Genomic DNA, 17,332 nt, shown 5'->3' with positions numbered 1-17,332 from the left:
ACATTCTTATTTAATCTTTAAATTATAAAAAATCTATAAATTCTTATTTTCTCTTACAATTTATTTAAAGATCTTAGACCTTCCTCTTTTGAAAAGTTGCACCTGTATTTTTTTTATTCATAAGATGTTCAGGTACCATAGGAAATGGAGCAAGAACCTACTATTTTGGGGATACTGTTAAAATTTAAAACCTTGTACACAGCAAGTGCTCTGGGCTTATATAGAAAACAAAAGTATTGGTTTGTCTACCACTGGAAATTTTTGAAAAGTGAGTCTCGTTGTTAAGTAGGTCCTTGTGTCATAGCATGTAATTGGATAAAATGAAATTCAGTAGCTTACTTGTAACCCAACAGTCATGCTTAGAAAAGCAATTTCATTCTTCCCTGCCTTGAGAGAAATGGGACTTTCAAATTTGAAGGTTGAATCCAGACCATTTCCAGATGCACTAACTGCGTAAATAGAAATTATTAAATCAAATTTAGGAGTTTAGAAGTGACAGATTTGAGGCAAAATTATTTAAGATCTATGGAGAGATGTATATAACATTCTCACAAGAATACATTCACAGATAAGATGTACCAAAAATGAATGCTTGCGGAAAAGAAAAATATCATACACACCAAACAATGGAAGTACATAAGAACTAATATACGGATATTTTCCAAGACAAGAATATCAGAAGATAAGTATTAGAAAGGCATAACAATAAAACAAGAGAGACAGCCAGTGCTAATATGGTAAGTAATGACCTCACAGCTTATATTTCGTAATGTTCTATATTTCTCTTTAATTTTTTCCAATGCTAGTTATAATTTTTCGTAACTAACATTTTCTACCCATCCGCAGGTGAATACAATATGTATTTCTGGAGGACCTTGTCCAGGACAGTCAACAGGAAAGCCATGGAAATTAGGAGTCAATCTACATGCAGAAAAAAAGGGACATTTGTAACATCAACCAAGTAAATACATCACTGTTGTGTAACTGTATATTAATACAAGAAATGGAGGACATAGAAAGAGTAAGCCATACCATTTTCTATGGGAAATGCTATACTGATTGTTATTTTATTTTGGGAACAACTCTGCTCAATAGAATTTCTGATAATAACTCTAGTGATGCTAAGCAGTCATAAAACTAAAGGAACTTGAAAATTTTAGCTGTGTTTGGCAAGAGGATAGGAGCTTGGAGTTTAGTAAATAGGTTTGATGTTAATCTTCAGTCGCTTCACATGGATACATTATGTTATACTTGGATTACTCATTGCAATGGAATTCCTTTTGAAATTTTTCTCTCTTTTTGAATCACTTCATTCACATTATAAGTTCATTTGTATCTTCTAGAAGTTGTGTGTGAAATAGAAACATTTGCTTCTCTTTCTTTTAGAAGTTCTGTTATTGCGGATTCAGAGAATCTAGTCTGAATAGTACATATTATGTTATTGATTTGGGTTCACATGAAATATGTTCCATCGATCATCACAGAAAATGGAAGAAGATCTCTTTGATTGGCTCATTCCTGTCCAGTAGATGCGGAGGAGATCTCATAATCACCCATGCTTGCTGGTCAGAGAAGATTCACAAACACATCAACATGATGTGGATCCGAAATAGAACATCAATCACTTTGAATCAGAGAATCAGATCATTGAGTGGTCAAAAAATCCCTTGGTGGGAGGAAAACTCACCACCAAAGGTGAACCGAGAAGGAGGCGAGGGTGGTGGAGCCGCTAGAGGCGATGGAAGGTGGAAGCTGTGGATAGTGTAGGTGGCGGAGGGGGTGGTTGGTGTAGGTGGCTGTGGCTAAACCGAGAAGAGACGAGGGGAGAGAGAGAGTGGTTAGTGCTTGTGACGCAGAAACCGAGAAAGAGAGATGATGGAGAGAGCCTAGGGTTTCAAGATGAGAACCATTAGGGTTCGGATCCCGAACTACCAAAGTGGATCCCCACTCTGATACCATGTGGAAATGTTGAGAATAATGGCTTGTGACTTTTATGAAATACCCCTATGACAAAAATACTCTTGAACCTATATTACAACACAAACTAAATAACCTCTATTACTTGACATTTCTGATTTGATAATTGTATTAAAAATGGGGAAATTTTTTGTCTGGGAGTGTGGCCTACGCTAGCGCTCCCATGTGTCTACCTCTCCCCCATCCCTATGAAATGAAATCTCTGCCCCCTCTTGGGGGGAGGAGAGAGATAGACACAAGGAGTGCTGGTGTAGGCCATGCTTCCAGACAGAGAACACTTTCCCTAAAAATATAGCATTAATGGAAAATTAATTACATACAGTTTTTTTTTCTAATATAATGGCTAGGATTTTTCTTAACAAATATTCTGAATCTAAAAAAAACATTGAAACAATTATATTAAATGCGATCTATGTAGTTAGCTATTCAGCATAGCTTCTAGAAATGTCTAAGGTCCAGAATAAGTCTTGAGCTGCATAATTCATGCTGAACTCATGTAAAACAAATCACTATGTACTTCTTCCAACGTGACATAAAGTACAATATAGTATCAGTTTGGAATTCAGATCCAGCAAGCTTTACTGATGCATAACAGGAAGGATTTAATAATGAAGTTGCTGACTGATATGGAAGTAGAAATGAAATAGATGATAACCTTGAAGCTCTTGATTTACAAAAGCATGGACAGCATGGCCCTTTGAGGCAACTATAAGAATTGGACGGCTTCCACTCTTTAGAAACTCTTCATTTTCGTCGACGTCCAGGCTGCCATTTGATGAGAAGTTGTAAAACTTGAACCTCATAAAGCAAAAATGCCACTCTGGTATGGTTTGTATGTTTTACTTATTTGATAGCTTATAAGCCCTCAAAGCTAATGTATGCTCAAGCTTACTTCTATTTAATCATGCGAAAGACTGGCCCTTGGTTAAGATCCAGCTCATGGCACCTAGGAGTGACAACCATTTGGCTGGGTCAATAAATGCCCAATCTGAAACAGGTTTTAGATCAGTTGTTCTGAACCAGGTCTGGCAGTAAAGGTGATTCATGCCCCAGTCCCACCCAAGGTTTCAAGGATCGGATCAGATCGGCGAGATCGTCGAATTCAGTCGATACTGATCAATACCAGCCAATATCTGAGGAAATCAGTCAGGGATTGGCCGATCCAGAACGGGATCAGCGGTTGCCGATCTAGTCTCCGATCCCAGTCTTAAAATCGTTGCTCCCACTCTTCGACTCTTGGTTCCCATTTCTTCTTATAAATTTTTTCACTAGAACCATTACCATTCCTCAGAACAGTAACATGATCATTTTCTAGAATTTTCCAACCAATAAGGACCTGGCTTCAATTGATGGAACCATATGCTTAAGAATATACAGAAAGCCACCAACCTTGTCATATACCACAGATAGTCAGTAGTATCCTTTGTGGTATTTATGTGATCTACAAGCTCACTTTTGATGAAGTCAGCTTCTCCCCAGATCCCTGCCTTCTCCACAAACACATCCCACTGCAAACTTGGGTTCCAATTCTCTGGAACCATTTCAACAACAGAAGATTGGGATCGAACCTGTCGCAAATTTCAACATTTACGTTACAACATATAGTGTTAATCAGAGGCAAAGTGCAGAGATTTATGGAAAACATAACTACAATGTCCAAGATACATCCGTCAGTTAGTTCTTTTAAATATAATGGCGCTAATGATACTAGGTGAGAGCATGAAGATCCCAATTAACAGTTGCAGACTTGCAGGGAAATTACAATTCCCAGTAGCGAAGGCAAGACTTTATCTTTTTTATGAAAAGAAGTGGCATGTTTCCTACATGAACAACTTATTATCTGCAATGTGGCAGTATTTGTTGACATCCAAATTCTGTGGACATGTTATCCATAACATCATCCAGTCATGGGTTAGTTTTCAGATCAATCTGACTTCACTTGTTGATATGATGCTCTGAATATTGTTGTAAAAGCCAATTCTGATAGAGAATGTGTGAAGAATAGAGGGAGTTGAAAAAAGGAGGAGAAAGCCCTGATACATTATGGGCCATATGGTTGATATGGGTCAGGACTTCTACATCTATCCAATGGTCCAAATGGCCAAATCATCAGTTCATATGGCAGAAAAAGCTTTGCATATGGGAATAGCCTCCAACACTGTCCATGCAGAAAACCTTTTTCACAATAGGGGGTGGGGGGACTAGACCATTTTGTCAGATTTTTGTGAGTTGTTTTCAGTATCAGTTATAAATCATATGAATTTCCAGAGGCTCCAGGTAAAACAATGACTTTTAGTTTCCTTAAGGTCATTTTAATGCATGCACTGCCAACTGATGTAACACAGCATACAAGATTAATAGTTTAACTACCTACGAATAGCATCACCATCGAGGATAAAATTGCTTCAAGAACAATGACAATTACAATCACAAAGATTATACAGAGGCACATCAAGAGTGAAAGTACCTTTGCAGTATTAAATGCCTCGTTTTTGCAATCTGGCAAAATACTAACTGACCAAGCTGGAACGTCATATGACATGTTACGAAAACTAATAATCTTATCATTTTCTTCATCCATATTAGCAAGAAAAGCAGCACATTCTCCTGATGAATCAGCATAAACATTGGCCTACAAACAATGAGAACTCAGTTAATAGAAGAACAAGTTAACAAGAGAAAAGGTTGGAGGCATAATTAAATGGACGCTCTATTGCTGTTGAATTTGATGATCACTATCATGAAAAGAATTGGATTACATATCATTAAAAAAGGAAAATAACTATTATCAGGAATATATATTGGAGAATATCATAGGCAACAAATGATAAGAATAACTATTCCATTTCACACAAGAATAACCATATCATTTTTCTTCCTGATATAAGAAGCAGACACCTAGATTTAAAGAGCATGTAAACTTGTTAGCAGAACCGTGGGTTAGAAAGAGAGAATTAGAGAATAGAATGTGTTAGATTCATTAATAGGTAAGCCCGGGAAAGTTACAAAGGGACTGAAATAGGCATAATTACCTCTAACTAGCTGACTCTATAAGAACAGCAACTTAATTCTAATATCATAAGAATAAATCTACCTCAAAAGAACCAGAATACCCCCACGGTATTCCGGATTACATATTCCAACACTCCCCCTCAAGCTGGATTATACATATAAGTAAAGGAGGATCCAGCTTGAACTAATAAGAAGAAAAAAAAACTCCATAATAATGCTAACACCCCCCCCCTCAAGTTGGCGCATACAAGGCACTAATGCCCAACTTGAACAAAACAGGAAGAAACAAAGTTGCAGCAGAGTCCAACTTGAGAGATGAATGCAGCCCCCAAATAAACCTTCAAGAACTTGAAAAATAGATCTTCAAAACCTAAGCAGACTGGATCAGCAAACCGGGATTGGAATGTCTTCCAAAAAAGGTAGCTTTCACCAATCTTCTATAGCTGTCCAGTAATGAATCTCTGACTGATAATCTTGAAGATAAGCAACTAGGGCAGCAAGCAGCGGAAACAAATGAATCAGGCAGCGGAAATGATCAACCCAACTGTAGATCCTCATATAGACACTGTAAATCCTCAAATAGGCAGGCAATAACCAAACATTTTCAATACTCTTCATCTCCCCCTTACGGCAAACTCAACCCAATAATGAAGATACCCAATCGCAATGGTGGAGAAGACTGATCCTCTATATTTTGCACCAATGTTCCTGCATGTTCTGCTTTCTGCAATGGCTGCAGATGTATTGTACATAATCCCCCCTCACGTGTAGTAGTACACGTGGATAGATAACAGAGATGATGTAAGAAATAGTGCAAAAGTATAATATTCCAGAATTTTCTAAAAAGGTGCTAAGGGTAATGGAAAAGGAAGAAATGACAATTTAGAGAATACCATAAACTTCCAAAGTGGTCATGGGTATATGCCAAAGGTATGGTATGGGAGGTGGTGAAGTGAAAAAAAAACAGTGGGATAATGAATCACGGAGAAAAACAATGCAACATATAAATTGTCAACCATCTTCAAACAATCAAACAAACTCCTTAGATGGAAACTCCTGTAGGGGAGAGACACCAAACTCCAATAGTCAAATCTGATAAGTAAACAGATCTGATTTGAAGTAAGGAAAGACACCAATCTTCAAACACGGAAGAACCAGTGCGCAAAACTCCAATTTGTAAACTCCCACATGCTAAATAGAACTGACAAAAAATTCTGGGCAGAATTGATGTAATAAACTTCAAAAAAACTTGGATCAGATCTGAACTAGTGAACAATGCTAGGATCAAGCTCTCAAAGTAAGCTGGATTTGAATCAGTAGAGAAAACTTCACAGAACTGAATAGGTTCGTAGTTGCAACCAATAACTATGGAACACACTGTTGTAATCGCAAATAACTGATCTCCAGGGTAGAAGATTCGAGTCTTCAACAATGAAAGAAATTCGATCTCCAATAGTAGGATACTCAGTCTCAAGAACAGGGCAGCATTAGTCCTTATAAAGGTAGCAGTAACATGTCAACTAGTCATGTTTATAGAAGCCAATCAATCGAACCAACAAGGTATGTAGTAAAGCTCAATAGAACCAGCAAGTATAAGATAAATAACCCAACATTTCCATAGGTAGTTGAAGCAGCCAACCACGTAGAAACCAGTAAAAGAATAGGTTGATAGTTGGAGAAATCGAGCCATAAGAGTGAAACCTGAATTTTTTCAAAAAAACTCCAAGAATGATGCTGATATTTAGGTCATATGCTTCTTCGATATGTATAAGACTCTCCTCAAAAAATCAGCAAAAAAGAACAGCCCTAACCCTAAGATCAATTAAAGTTAGGGTTTTGGAAAACCCTGAAAGTGAGATCGATATAGGGAAAAGGGGGCTTCAATTGTTGATGTAGATTTGCAATAGATGCTGATATATACTGCTAGAATGGGACCTCCAATGCGAACATCCAATCTCCAGTAATAATGAGACTTGATCCTCAAGAGGGAGAAACACCAAAAAATTACAGAAAAATAAGGCAGCAGCTATCACAGAAAAAAGGAATTTCTTCAAGCCATTAATTGATGAGGTAGAGTATCTCTCTTGATGGTAGAAACACCTCCATAAGATTACAGCAGCAGCAAAAATCCCTAACCCAAAAATCGTGTCAGGGTTTTGGAAAACCCTGAAAACTAGAGATCGATTGGGGTAGGGGTCTTCAAAAACTTGGAATAGAGCAATTATTGAGGTCGAGTGCTCTTTGAAGTGGAAGTAATCAGCCCTCCAAAAATTAGCAAGAGCTAAAACCTATAACCCTAAATTCGATTGGATTCAGGGTTTTGTCAGGATTTTTAGCAGGTAGCCAAATTTGAAGGTTAAGGAAGCTTTGCTGTAGAAACTAATCCAGCCATCAGAAAGGGTCCAAACTCAGGTCAAGTGGGGCTTATAGTAGTAGAGAATTACCCCTAAAAAATCAGCAGCAACCAAAAGGAGGAACCCAAAAAATTGATTTTTAGCAGGTAACCAAATTTGAAGGTTAAGGAAGCTTTGCTGTAGAAACTTATCCAGCCATCAGAAAGGGTCCAAACTCAAGTCAAGTGGGGCTTATAGTAGTAGAGAATCACCCCTCAAAAATCAGCAGCAACCAAAAGGAGGAACCCAAAAAATCGATGGAGTCAGGGTTTTTTTCAAAATCTATTAGGGTAAATCAAGGCTGGAGAAGAAAAAAAGGAAGGGGAAAGAGAAGGTATAAAAATGGTAGATAGATGCTGGAAATGAAGGCAGAGGGACCTCCAATAATGGAAGATTAGCCTTCCATGGTGATAGAAATCTGATTTCCAAAGAATTTTGGGAAACTCCAAATCGCAGAGATGGTTCTAGCAGTTTTCGATTAGAAAAAGTAATGAAAAAAGGTAGATTGGGAGGAGGGTAGCAACTAAATCATTAGATGCTTTGATTACCTCATTAGTGCTGCCCCCTTACAAGGATGAGAAGAAGAACAAACAGAAGAAAGAGAAGCCGAGAAAGAGAGAAAGGAGGGAAAAATCGATTGAAGAAAAAAAGGGTTTTTTTTTTCTTTCCTTTTAACCTAGACCAGAGTTGGCTCTGATACCATGTTAGTAGAACCGTGGGTTAGAAAGAGAGAATTAGAGAATAGAATGTGTTAGATTCATTGATAGGTATGCCCCTCCATTTATAATAGAGGGGAAAGTTACAAAGGGACTGAAATAAACATAATTACCCCTAACTAGCTGATTCTATAAGAACATCAACTTAATCCTAATATCATAAGAATAAATCTACCCCAAAAGGACCAGAATACCCCCACGGTATTCTGGATTACATATTCCAACAAAACCATCTAGGAGAGGACATGGCTTTCAGATTTCAGACATATTGTGGTGACATCGGGCCATTGGCCATGAAAGAGTACCAAAGTTTGATAACTAGTAGAGAGGAGAGAGAGAAAAGCTAGGCGACAGTGAGATAAACCCTTCTCCAGTACTAGCAGTTTATTTATAATAAATCCAAATCCTTTACACAGTAGGAAACTGATAACAGCTAGCTACTCCTAAAGATTATCACAATAGGAAACTAAATCCTACTTACAATAGGAAAGACTTACAATGGGAATAGGAAAGAAAAAAAAATCAGAATTTAAGCTACTTAGGGTCTCTTTGGTATCATTTTTTTTCCTGACACAAAAACGTTTTTGCAGGTGTTTGGTATTGTTTATGGGCCGTATCTCTATTTAAAATAAATCAGGATAATAGAAAAAATCATATTAGGGTCAAGACCCATTTATCCATTATGGCCAAAACTCTTTTTTGGTCATTGTGCGGAAACTTTAATGAGCATGTGCTCATAAGTCCCCAAAGTCGAAGGTAAAAGCATCATTTCTTCTCCTTCCTGCAACCCCACCCACCCCCCACCCCTTCCTGCAACCCACTTCCATTGCTTTATTTGGTGTTTAGTTTGGTAAAGAGAAGCACGATCATCAATGGTGGTCTCTCCATTTTTCCTGCTTTGATGTGCTGGAGTGAGGTGATAATTAATTCTTAAATGTGTCATTGTGATCAACCACTAATTAGTTATTAGTTTTCCTGGACTTGTTTATATTCTCTCCGTCTTTTAGAGGGAAGAGTCAAAAAGGTTCAGAAGCAAGAACTCTTGAACGACTCTTTAGAATTTATATTGAATCTACCCATTCCTGCTGAGGTCTCAGGATCTTCAAGGTTATTTACCATTTTACTCCATAGATACTTTTCCCTATCTTGTGATTGAAGCAGCGGTTACAAACTCACCTACCATTGTTTAGGCAGAGGCGATTTAATTGTCTGACCATTTCTTCCTTTAAATGTTGAACTCAGGAGAGAGAGAGAGAGAGAGCCACAGCCATTGATGTTGACCGGGTTTGGTTCAGTATGTGAATTGAAAGTGCATCTTTTTATCTTCCCTCTTCTCCCTCAATAAAAACTCCACTTTTAAACCCCTCTTCAGGCCTGAAATTTACAGAGGGAAGGCCATGGAGAGGCTTATCTATTCTTCTCCTCCACCTTCTACAAGCCTTTTTAAATCTTATCCTTCTCTCCCTCAAGCTGCTCCATTTGATGCTAGAAAATTTCAAAATTTTTCCTCGAGCCAAACTCAGACGGGTGGGTTAATTTTTCTACAAAAAGGCAGAAGATCCACCATCTTCTTCTTATTCCTCATCAAAATTATTTGTTCAGTGTTCGAAAAAGACTCTGCATTTGCTTGTCCCGGCTCAGGTTACACCCAAGATCCCTTTTCTCAATCAGATCACAGGGGGAGATTCAAAGCAGCGGAAAGTATGTCCTTTTTTTCTCTCCACACCCCCTCAGAAGGAGAAATAGTTTGGAAGATGGGTACAGAGGGAATCTCTTCACACACCACTTATACTATATATGGGCTTTGGGTCCATTTCTTAAAACGGTTATAAAAATAATTTACAGATAAGTAGTTACCAAATGATTTCTCATTCTATACTCTATTATGTCTAATTGTTACCAAACAGTTTTCTTTAGATCTTTATTAATGATTTTTTTAAATAGGTTATAAACAAAAATAAAAATGATACAAAGAGGCTTAGGTAAACATGTCCCAACAATACAGAGATCCATGGAACCACAAACCAAAACACATAGACATACAGTTTAACAGGCCAAAAAGTGCAAGTTTCAACAGAAACTACAATCAAATCAATAATTTAGCTTGAAATAGGATGAACTTTAAAAAAAAAAAAAAAAAAGGTAGTGGTTTTTCTTAAATCACAGGATATTCTGGGGTTCAGTCCCAATAAAATCAACGTTTTATTCCTTGAAGTAATCTTACAGCTACTGTCAGCAAAGGAATATCCAAACCATTGGCATAACCTAGTGCACAAGTGCAGACAACTAACAGATCATCAACCAGCTCAGAGAGCAAATCAACAATTAAGCCAACCACCAAGAACCTTCTCATTTTGACATGCATGAAATAGCATTTCACAGGAAAACTTCTCTTAAGAAGTGAGATCATCCCATCCGCAATAGTCACATGTGCATTCAAACCGAGCATAAGATTTACGAGCGGTTGTAAGTGCATACATTTTCTTTAAATTAGTTTCTTAACAGAAATGTGTAATCAAGGCCTGCAATACTTTTCCCTTTCCATTGAGGGACTGATATGTAGGCAAGAAGGAAACTGTCAAGTCTTTAAAAATTTAATAGGAAACTCTATAAAAAAAAATGAGAGGAATCTTAACAATGTTTCGATGTGCTAATTCAACTGTATAGGAATCTCCAATTTATACGAATTCCCAGAATTTCAAACAATCCTCACAGAGAATCACAATTCTTCAGAAAAGGAAAAAACAAAGCAAACCTCCTGTCACCAAAGTCCTCTCAGAAGCAGACCGCTGAAGCCATTACCACATGGAGCTCCAGATAATGCCTTGTCATGGAATATCCACCCAATATGAAATCTATAAACAACACATCAGTGCAGATCTTCATAATGCCAAGAGCTGTCACAGACATCTCTAGACACTACCAACGCCATTATCTACCATCACAAACTACACTACAGAGGCATAAGGATACTAACTGAAATTAGGTAGCTGGCTGGGTCAGGCAGTGAACTAACCAAAGCACATTTTGCATCAGGTTGATTTGGGTTTTATTTTTCACTGGTTCAAGACACCCTTCTAGATGAATGAGTTTTCATCAGAGGTACTAAGTTGATCCAGGATTAAGTGACAATGATGGCAATCAAACCAAGACCTTCTCACCTGTGGGGAAATGCTTGTACAAAAACAATAATTAGTTTTGTTCTTAACTTTTCATATACATAGCCAGTGTTCTCATTTGTCAAGGCAACAACTAAACATGGCCTAGGAAACCAAGGCAGTCCAGAGGGGACTAGGTAATAATGGTCAAGAAATGGCCAACTACACAAGCACCTAAGCATCAGATGTGTGCATATGTTGTCACTTTCTCTCCATGACCACCTGGACAAAATAATTTCATGTGTTCTTAGTTATAATTTATTTGTTGTGATTTTCAATTAAACAGTAAGGTTTTGTTGTGATATATGATGTATCATAAATATGTGTTGCACATCTTTTTTTTTCTCTTTAATTTGTCATTTGTAAGAAAATAACAAGTCAGATGTGCTTTCACAAGTCTTTGGTCACTCAGAAAACATTTGGCGTATACTTTTTTACATGATATCAATTATCAAATATATTAAGAAATAAGAACCTACAATGAATCAAAAGAATGGGCATGTGGGTGGGTGTGGGTTGTGGGTGTGTGTGTGTGTGTGCTATGCACTTCAAGTGTCCCCCGTCATGTTAAACCTTGCAACATGTGAGGGTGAAAGGGTATGCATACCAAGCCCCTGATCACGTAATGTCAGCCATATACATAATACAGAGTGCAAATGTTACACAGTATATACAGTTTGGGAATTATCCCACATCAACTAAGTATGGGACTTTGTATGACTTCATATACTAGTTGGGCCTCTCCACTTAAAAGCTTAAGCTTTTGAGTTGCATAATTCAACATGGCATCTGAACAAGACCAACAATATCTTAATAATACATCCACATCCACAACCCAGCTATGAGGGGACTACAAGTCTACAAGTGCCACATGCATTGCCAGCCACGAGGAGCAACACATGGGGAGTGTTTGGCAATAATCTCACATCGACTAAGCTAGGACTTTGGAATTTGTATGCTTCATACACTAGTCAGTCTATCCACTTAACAGCTTAAGCTTTGCATTGAATAATCCAACATATATATTGTTGGCTTTGGAAGCCTAACGCTTCAACCAAGCCCAATCATACCCTGGAGATGGAGCCAGGCCCAATTAAGAAGTCGCAACTAAAAAGAACTAAAACCATATAATCATTTACCTAGGAATTGTATATTTCACTCAAGAAACTTATCATCCTTAGTCTACCTCACAATCACCATAGCCCATTTCTTCCATGTTTTTGGAAGGGAAAATATGATAATGTATTTTTCATATCATATTGTTGATCACAGTAAAAAGGCAGGTGAAATCAATTTCTCATAGTAATATTTCAGTTGACATATTTCAATACTTTCTACAAGCATATTTTTTACATCCTAGCAGAAAGGAAAATCACCTCTTGTAAAGGACCTAGAGACAGTAGTGTAGGCTCATTATGTAGCAGTGCATGCTCACATAATTTTATAGCTTTATGAAGCTCCTTAAGGTGTCCCCATTTTGGAAGCCTGGCTAACCCTGGAATTCACATTTGAAATGATTAGTACAACAGAAAATCTAAGAAACAAAAACGAAAAACATTTGATTCACATTTTTCGCCGTATAACGGAACTGGAAGATTTTTAAATGAATATTGGAGGTAGAAAATTAGCAGGTAACAGCAAGATAAGTTGAGAACCCACCATATTCATCAATTGGTGCATCATAATCATAGCTCGTGGTAATAAATGGTCCCCCTGAAGTGCGATCAAAGTTTGTTCCACCATGATACTAATGGGGAAAAAATGTTTTAGCCATACAAACAAGAGTAATACCACAACCCTTAGAATATAAATATGTGAATATTCAGACTACCATGTAATAGTTATGCACGCTACCGCCTTTCTGAAAAAAACGAGCAACAGAGAAAGCAACATCTTCAGGTGGTCTGTGAGGATCTCTGGATCCAAATGTTTTAAACCTGGAAGAATGGAACAACATATGATCATCTTTAATTAAAGTAATGCCAGACTCAAATACTTCATTGCTTTAGTTAGCAGGCTAAACGCTAAATGCACTAAAATATAAGAATACTTTTTGTTCAATAACGAAGTGGAACATTTGGCTCCATTTTCTGGTCAATACTGAAAACTTGGACCACCAGCAAACTAAGAAATGTATAGAGGTGGGAATCCCCCTCTAAGACAAACCCCCCACTGTTCAGTTGAGTATAATATATGACAAATTCTATTAAATATTTAAGAGTTTAACTTATGATGCAAGGTAACCCAACTTGCCTATTTGGTGATCTGCTCACCAATTTGGATTTAATAAAACAGATCCTTGTGGGATTAAGGATGGTACAACAACTTCAGATTTAAAGCATTACGAAATATAAAGAACAAGGAAACTCATTATCTTTGCCACTCTCACCAAATATGGATGATATGCACTTGTTACGTGTACCACGTCATGCTTGGTCAGTCACGTAGTTATCAGGTAGGAATTACAGCATTGTAGGATTATGGTTAGTTACTTAGTTATCTGGTGGATTATTTCCAATGTCATGTTGGGTAGTTAAACTGTAAGTGTTGGTCATCATGGGTTAACAATAGGAGTTAAGGAGTGAGTTCTTAAATACGTGGAAGGAGTTGTAACAGAGTTGTAACTAAACGATATAGAAGTTGTGTAATGGCTGCCCCCTCAGCAGCCCTATTAATTAGTAGCAGCCTAATGAAAGGAGACTAGACATGATAGGCTTGATTCCCTACATTTTCTCTCTTGAGAAACGAGATGAGGCTTCCTCTGTAAAGCCACGTGATGCAGGGAGAAATTGGCTCACAAGGTTCTTTTCTAGAACCTGGTCCACATGGCAACAGCTTCAACAAATTCTGTTTTGTAGTTATGAAGTTCAAAGAGTCTTTTCATATTTCCTAGGCTTATTTAAGAGTCCTTTCATGTTTCTAGGTAGAACTCTAATAGCCACTAGCATAGTTGTCAAGGCATCGCCGAGACGTCCAGGCGCCTTTGGTCGCCTAGGTGACGCCTTGGCGCCTTGTTGGTGGCGGCTTGTTTTTCAGCCCCCTCCACCACCTTGCTTCGCCTAGGCGCCTTAACAACTATGGCCGCCAGTGTATCTCATAGTTTTTAGTACTTGTCTTTTTGTATTCCAAGGCATGATATGAGCCTTTTCTTATTCCTAGGACTATTGGTTAGTCTTTTTCAGTTTCCAAAGTAGTAGTCTAGAGTCTAGTGCTAAGTTTTAATTGTGGCTTAAGTCTTTTCAATTTGACTTCGTAGGAATTACTTCTTTCTTGGAATCCCAAAAGCCCTTTAATGTAATTTGTGGTTTCTAGAGGCATTTAGCCTCCACACTTGGGTTATATAAAAAGAAACCGTGGGAGCCTCTCTTGGCAACCATGAATTGAAAACAAATTGCTCTCTTTGAGAATTTAACTCAAGTGGGATCAAGGTGGGACTCCTTCGATCGTGACCTCGGTGGGACTCCAACGGTTGAGCAACTAGTGGGACTCTAGGCTGCCACCGATATATCTTCATCTTCAACTATCATCATCCTCTTCATCTCCTTTATCCATTCCCTGCAGCCACCCTCCATCAACCTCCATCATACTAACCATAATCCATTCAAACCAGATTCAGATCAGAACCCTCTTCCAGATTCAATATTACCCTCTCGGGTTTGCATCACCACGAGGCTACGCTTCCTCAGTAAAGCCAAGTTATCCTATTAGTCATTCTATTTGTCCTTGTTATCTCTTCTTTATTTCCTTGCTATTTTATCTCTTCTCCTTGCCGCATACGTATCAGTACTAGTGCCTGGATTCATTAGATTTGCATTCTTATGCATTCCTTTTCTGCCTTTTCTTTTAGTCCTGCCACTTTTCTGGCTAATGCATGTTATAGTAGTTAGGTACTGATTTATATATTGGACACTAATGGTTATAGAAACAAATACACATAAAAGATAACTATCATATATTCTAGAGCTAAGCAGACAACAACACTTGCATCAAATCAGTGATATTAAAAATAAAAAGACAAAGAAGCTTTCAAGAAAGGAAAAAATTCAACAAACAAGAATTCTTTGTCAACATTGAAAATATAAAGGGAAAATCATTACCATCCAGGCCAATTCTCAGTCCAAATTTTTGGCTTGTTGGCAGAATTGGGTGTGAATTGGTCACAGTAAAACGAATTACAGGTATTGATCTGCATATGTCACAAGGTAAGGGTCATGCTCTAAATTTGATGCGAAATCTCACTTATTAAAAGCAGATATACAAACAAGTTGAATTTTATTAAAAAAAGAACTGAAAAAAAAACATTTTCTAATATGATGGTAGGAAATATTTATGGTGGGTTCCAGCACAAGCAATAACCGCATACAAGACACTAAGTAGACGCTAGAAATTTGAAACTTCTTTTGAAACAGAATATCACAATTCTCAAATAGATAGGAATTTAATAGCACTAAACAACACTGATGTCTTTCAAAGCTACACACGTACAATGCTAATCTTGGAACCAAGTACATAACAATCCAAAGCAGTGAGATGACTTCCTTGATATTGAAGCTCATATTATCACTGACGCCACTTTTCTTGCTTAAGCAAGATGTGATGGGTATTCAGATCAACCTCACATGTTGAGTAGCAGGGCTATTGGCACTCTCAATTGACAACAAGTTTCTGTACACCACTGATTTGGCTTAGTTAGGTATATTTGATGAAATGTGGTCAACCAGTTTATACATCACAATAGAGACATGCATACTCTGAATACTGAAAAATATAATTCAGCAATCCTATACCAATGCAAATACAGATTATTCAACGCTACCTATTTGTTCTCCTTGTTCTTTCTATTGAACTTCTTTTACAATCAGTGGTCCTTTCTTCCTTGACCAAATACAATAATGATATTCCGTAATCATCCTCACATGATGCATTGCAAAGCTATTGGCTCTATACTTGAATCAGAATAACTTTTTTTTTAATCATGGTCGAGATTTGGAAGATCCAACTCCTTGAAACTGAATTTGACTTGGTTGACCTCTTCCTCATCATCATTTCCTACTACTTCCTTCTTCAATCTTTGTCTTTAATCATGTTCAGCATTTGGAGTATCATATACCCTCTCGCACTCAGTTGAGAGTTGGTTAGATTCCTTTCATGAAGCATTTTGAATTCTGGTTACACCTTCTGTATATTTGACTCAAACCTTTATGAGCGGCCTCCTCTCCTTCCCCACCCCCACTCTCCCCCTCGATTTTACCCCACTGCTGGGATGCATACATGTGGTATTTGTAATTGTTGGGTCAATTTAGCAAGACCGCAAGATTACATTGGAGTAGGACTTATACTAACTTTGATGGAACTTTAAGTCGTTTTCTTGACATTAAGATTGTAGTTGTGGGCCATAATTCAAAATCTCAGTCAAAACCACTGAGATTTCGCGAAGTATTTTGGTTTCGACAAAGATTGAAACAAAACTGGGTGTGACTCAGTAAAAATGCAAGGTTTCAACCAAAACTTCGGCCGAAATTTTGGTTTTGACTCAGTTTCAGTACAAAATTGTAAATATAAAAGCATTGTTTTGATCGAAATTTCAGTTTCGATTTAGTTTCAATTTGGTTTCGAGTGGTTTTGCCTTTTAGCGGGAAAAAAATCCCAGATTTGGTATTTTGCCCAAATCACCTACATAATATTAAATGATTTTTCTCCATTTGTAAATTACAATTGCATTTTAGTTTTCATTTATTTTTGTGTGTTATAGTACTAAAGTATGTGTAGCTTAGGCTATATTTGAGAAATATACAGCCAAGGTATGTTTTACACTGCCAGCCTAGTGCACGAAACCAAACTAACAATTTGAGTGAGTTTTTTAACAATCTAAAGGCATTGTGTTTTTTAACAATCTAAAGGCTCTATTGTGTTTTGGATGTCCAAAGTTTCAGGTCAAAATATGGCCATTTGACCACCAAAATGGTCATAAGAAACCAGCACTGAAATGGTCACATGAAACCAACACTGAAATGTGCAGAGTTTCGACAAGGTTTCGGTGGTTTGGCGAAATAGTTCAGTTTTGACAAAGGTCAAA

General features: G+C 37.5%; 1 protein-coding gene across 5 annotated transcripts in view; it reads right to left on the bottom strand.

Annotated features, from left to right (window-relative positions):
• The window catches only part of LOC122654631 (beta-galactosidase 10), a 36,119-nt gene that overhangs the window by 15,543 nt on the left and 3,244 nt on the right, over positions 1-17,332 (bottom strand). For all 5 annotated transcript variants that reach the window (XR_006331941.1, XM_043848811.1, XM_043848812.1 and 2 more), the window contains 8 exons: positions 15,354-15,442; positions 13,088-13,193; positions 12,916-13,003; positions 12,633-12,751; positions 4,445-4,609; positions 3,367-3,545; positions 2,633-2,742; positions 340-449 (listed from right to left, as the gene is read on the bottom strand). Coding sequence is in view for 4 of the 5 variants with exons in the window: in XM_043848811.1 (XP_043704746.1) it covers positions 340-449; positions 2,633-2,742; positions 3,367-3,545; positions 4,445-4,609; positions 12,633-12,751; positions 12,916-13,003; positions 13,088-13,193; positions 15,354-15,442 (966 nt within the window). In the remaining variant the exon portion in view is untranslated. The remainder of the gene's footprint in view (positions 1-339; positions 450-2,632; positions 2,743-3,366; positions 3,546-4,444; positions 4,610-12,632; positions 12,752-12,915; positions 13,004-13,087; positions 13,194-15,353; positions 15,443-17,332) is intronic.

Source organism: Telopea speciosissima, chromosome 3, assembly GCF_018873765.1.
Source record: "Telopea speciosissima isolate NSW1024214 ecotype Mountain lineage chromosome 3, Tspe_v1, whole genome shotgun sequence".
Lineage (NCBI taxonomy): Eukaryota > Viridiplantae > Streptophyta > Magnoliopsida > Proteales > Proteaceae > Telopea > Telopea speciosissima.
This window is presented reverse-complemented; position numbering and strand designations above follow the sequence as displayed.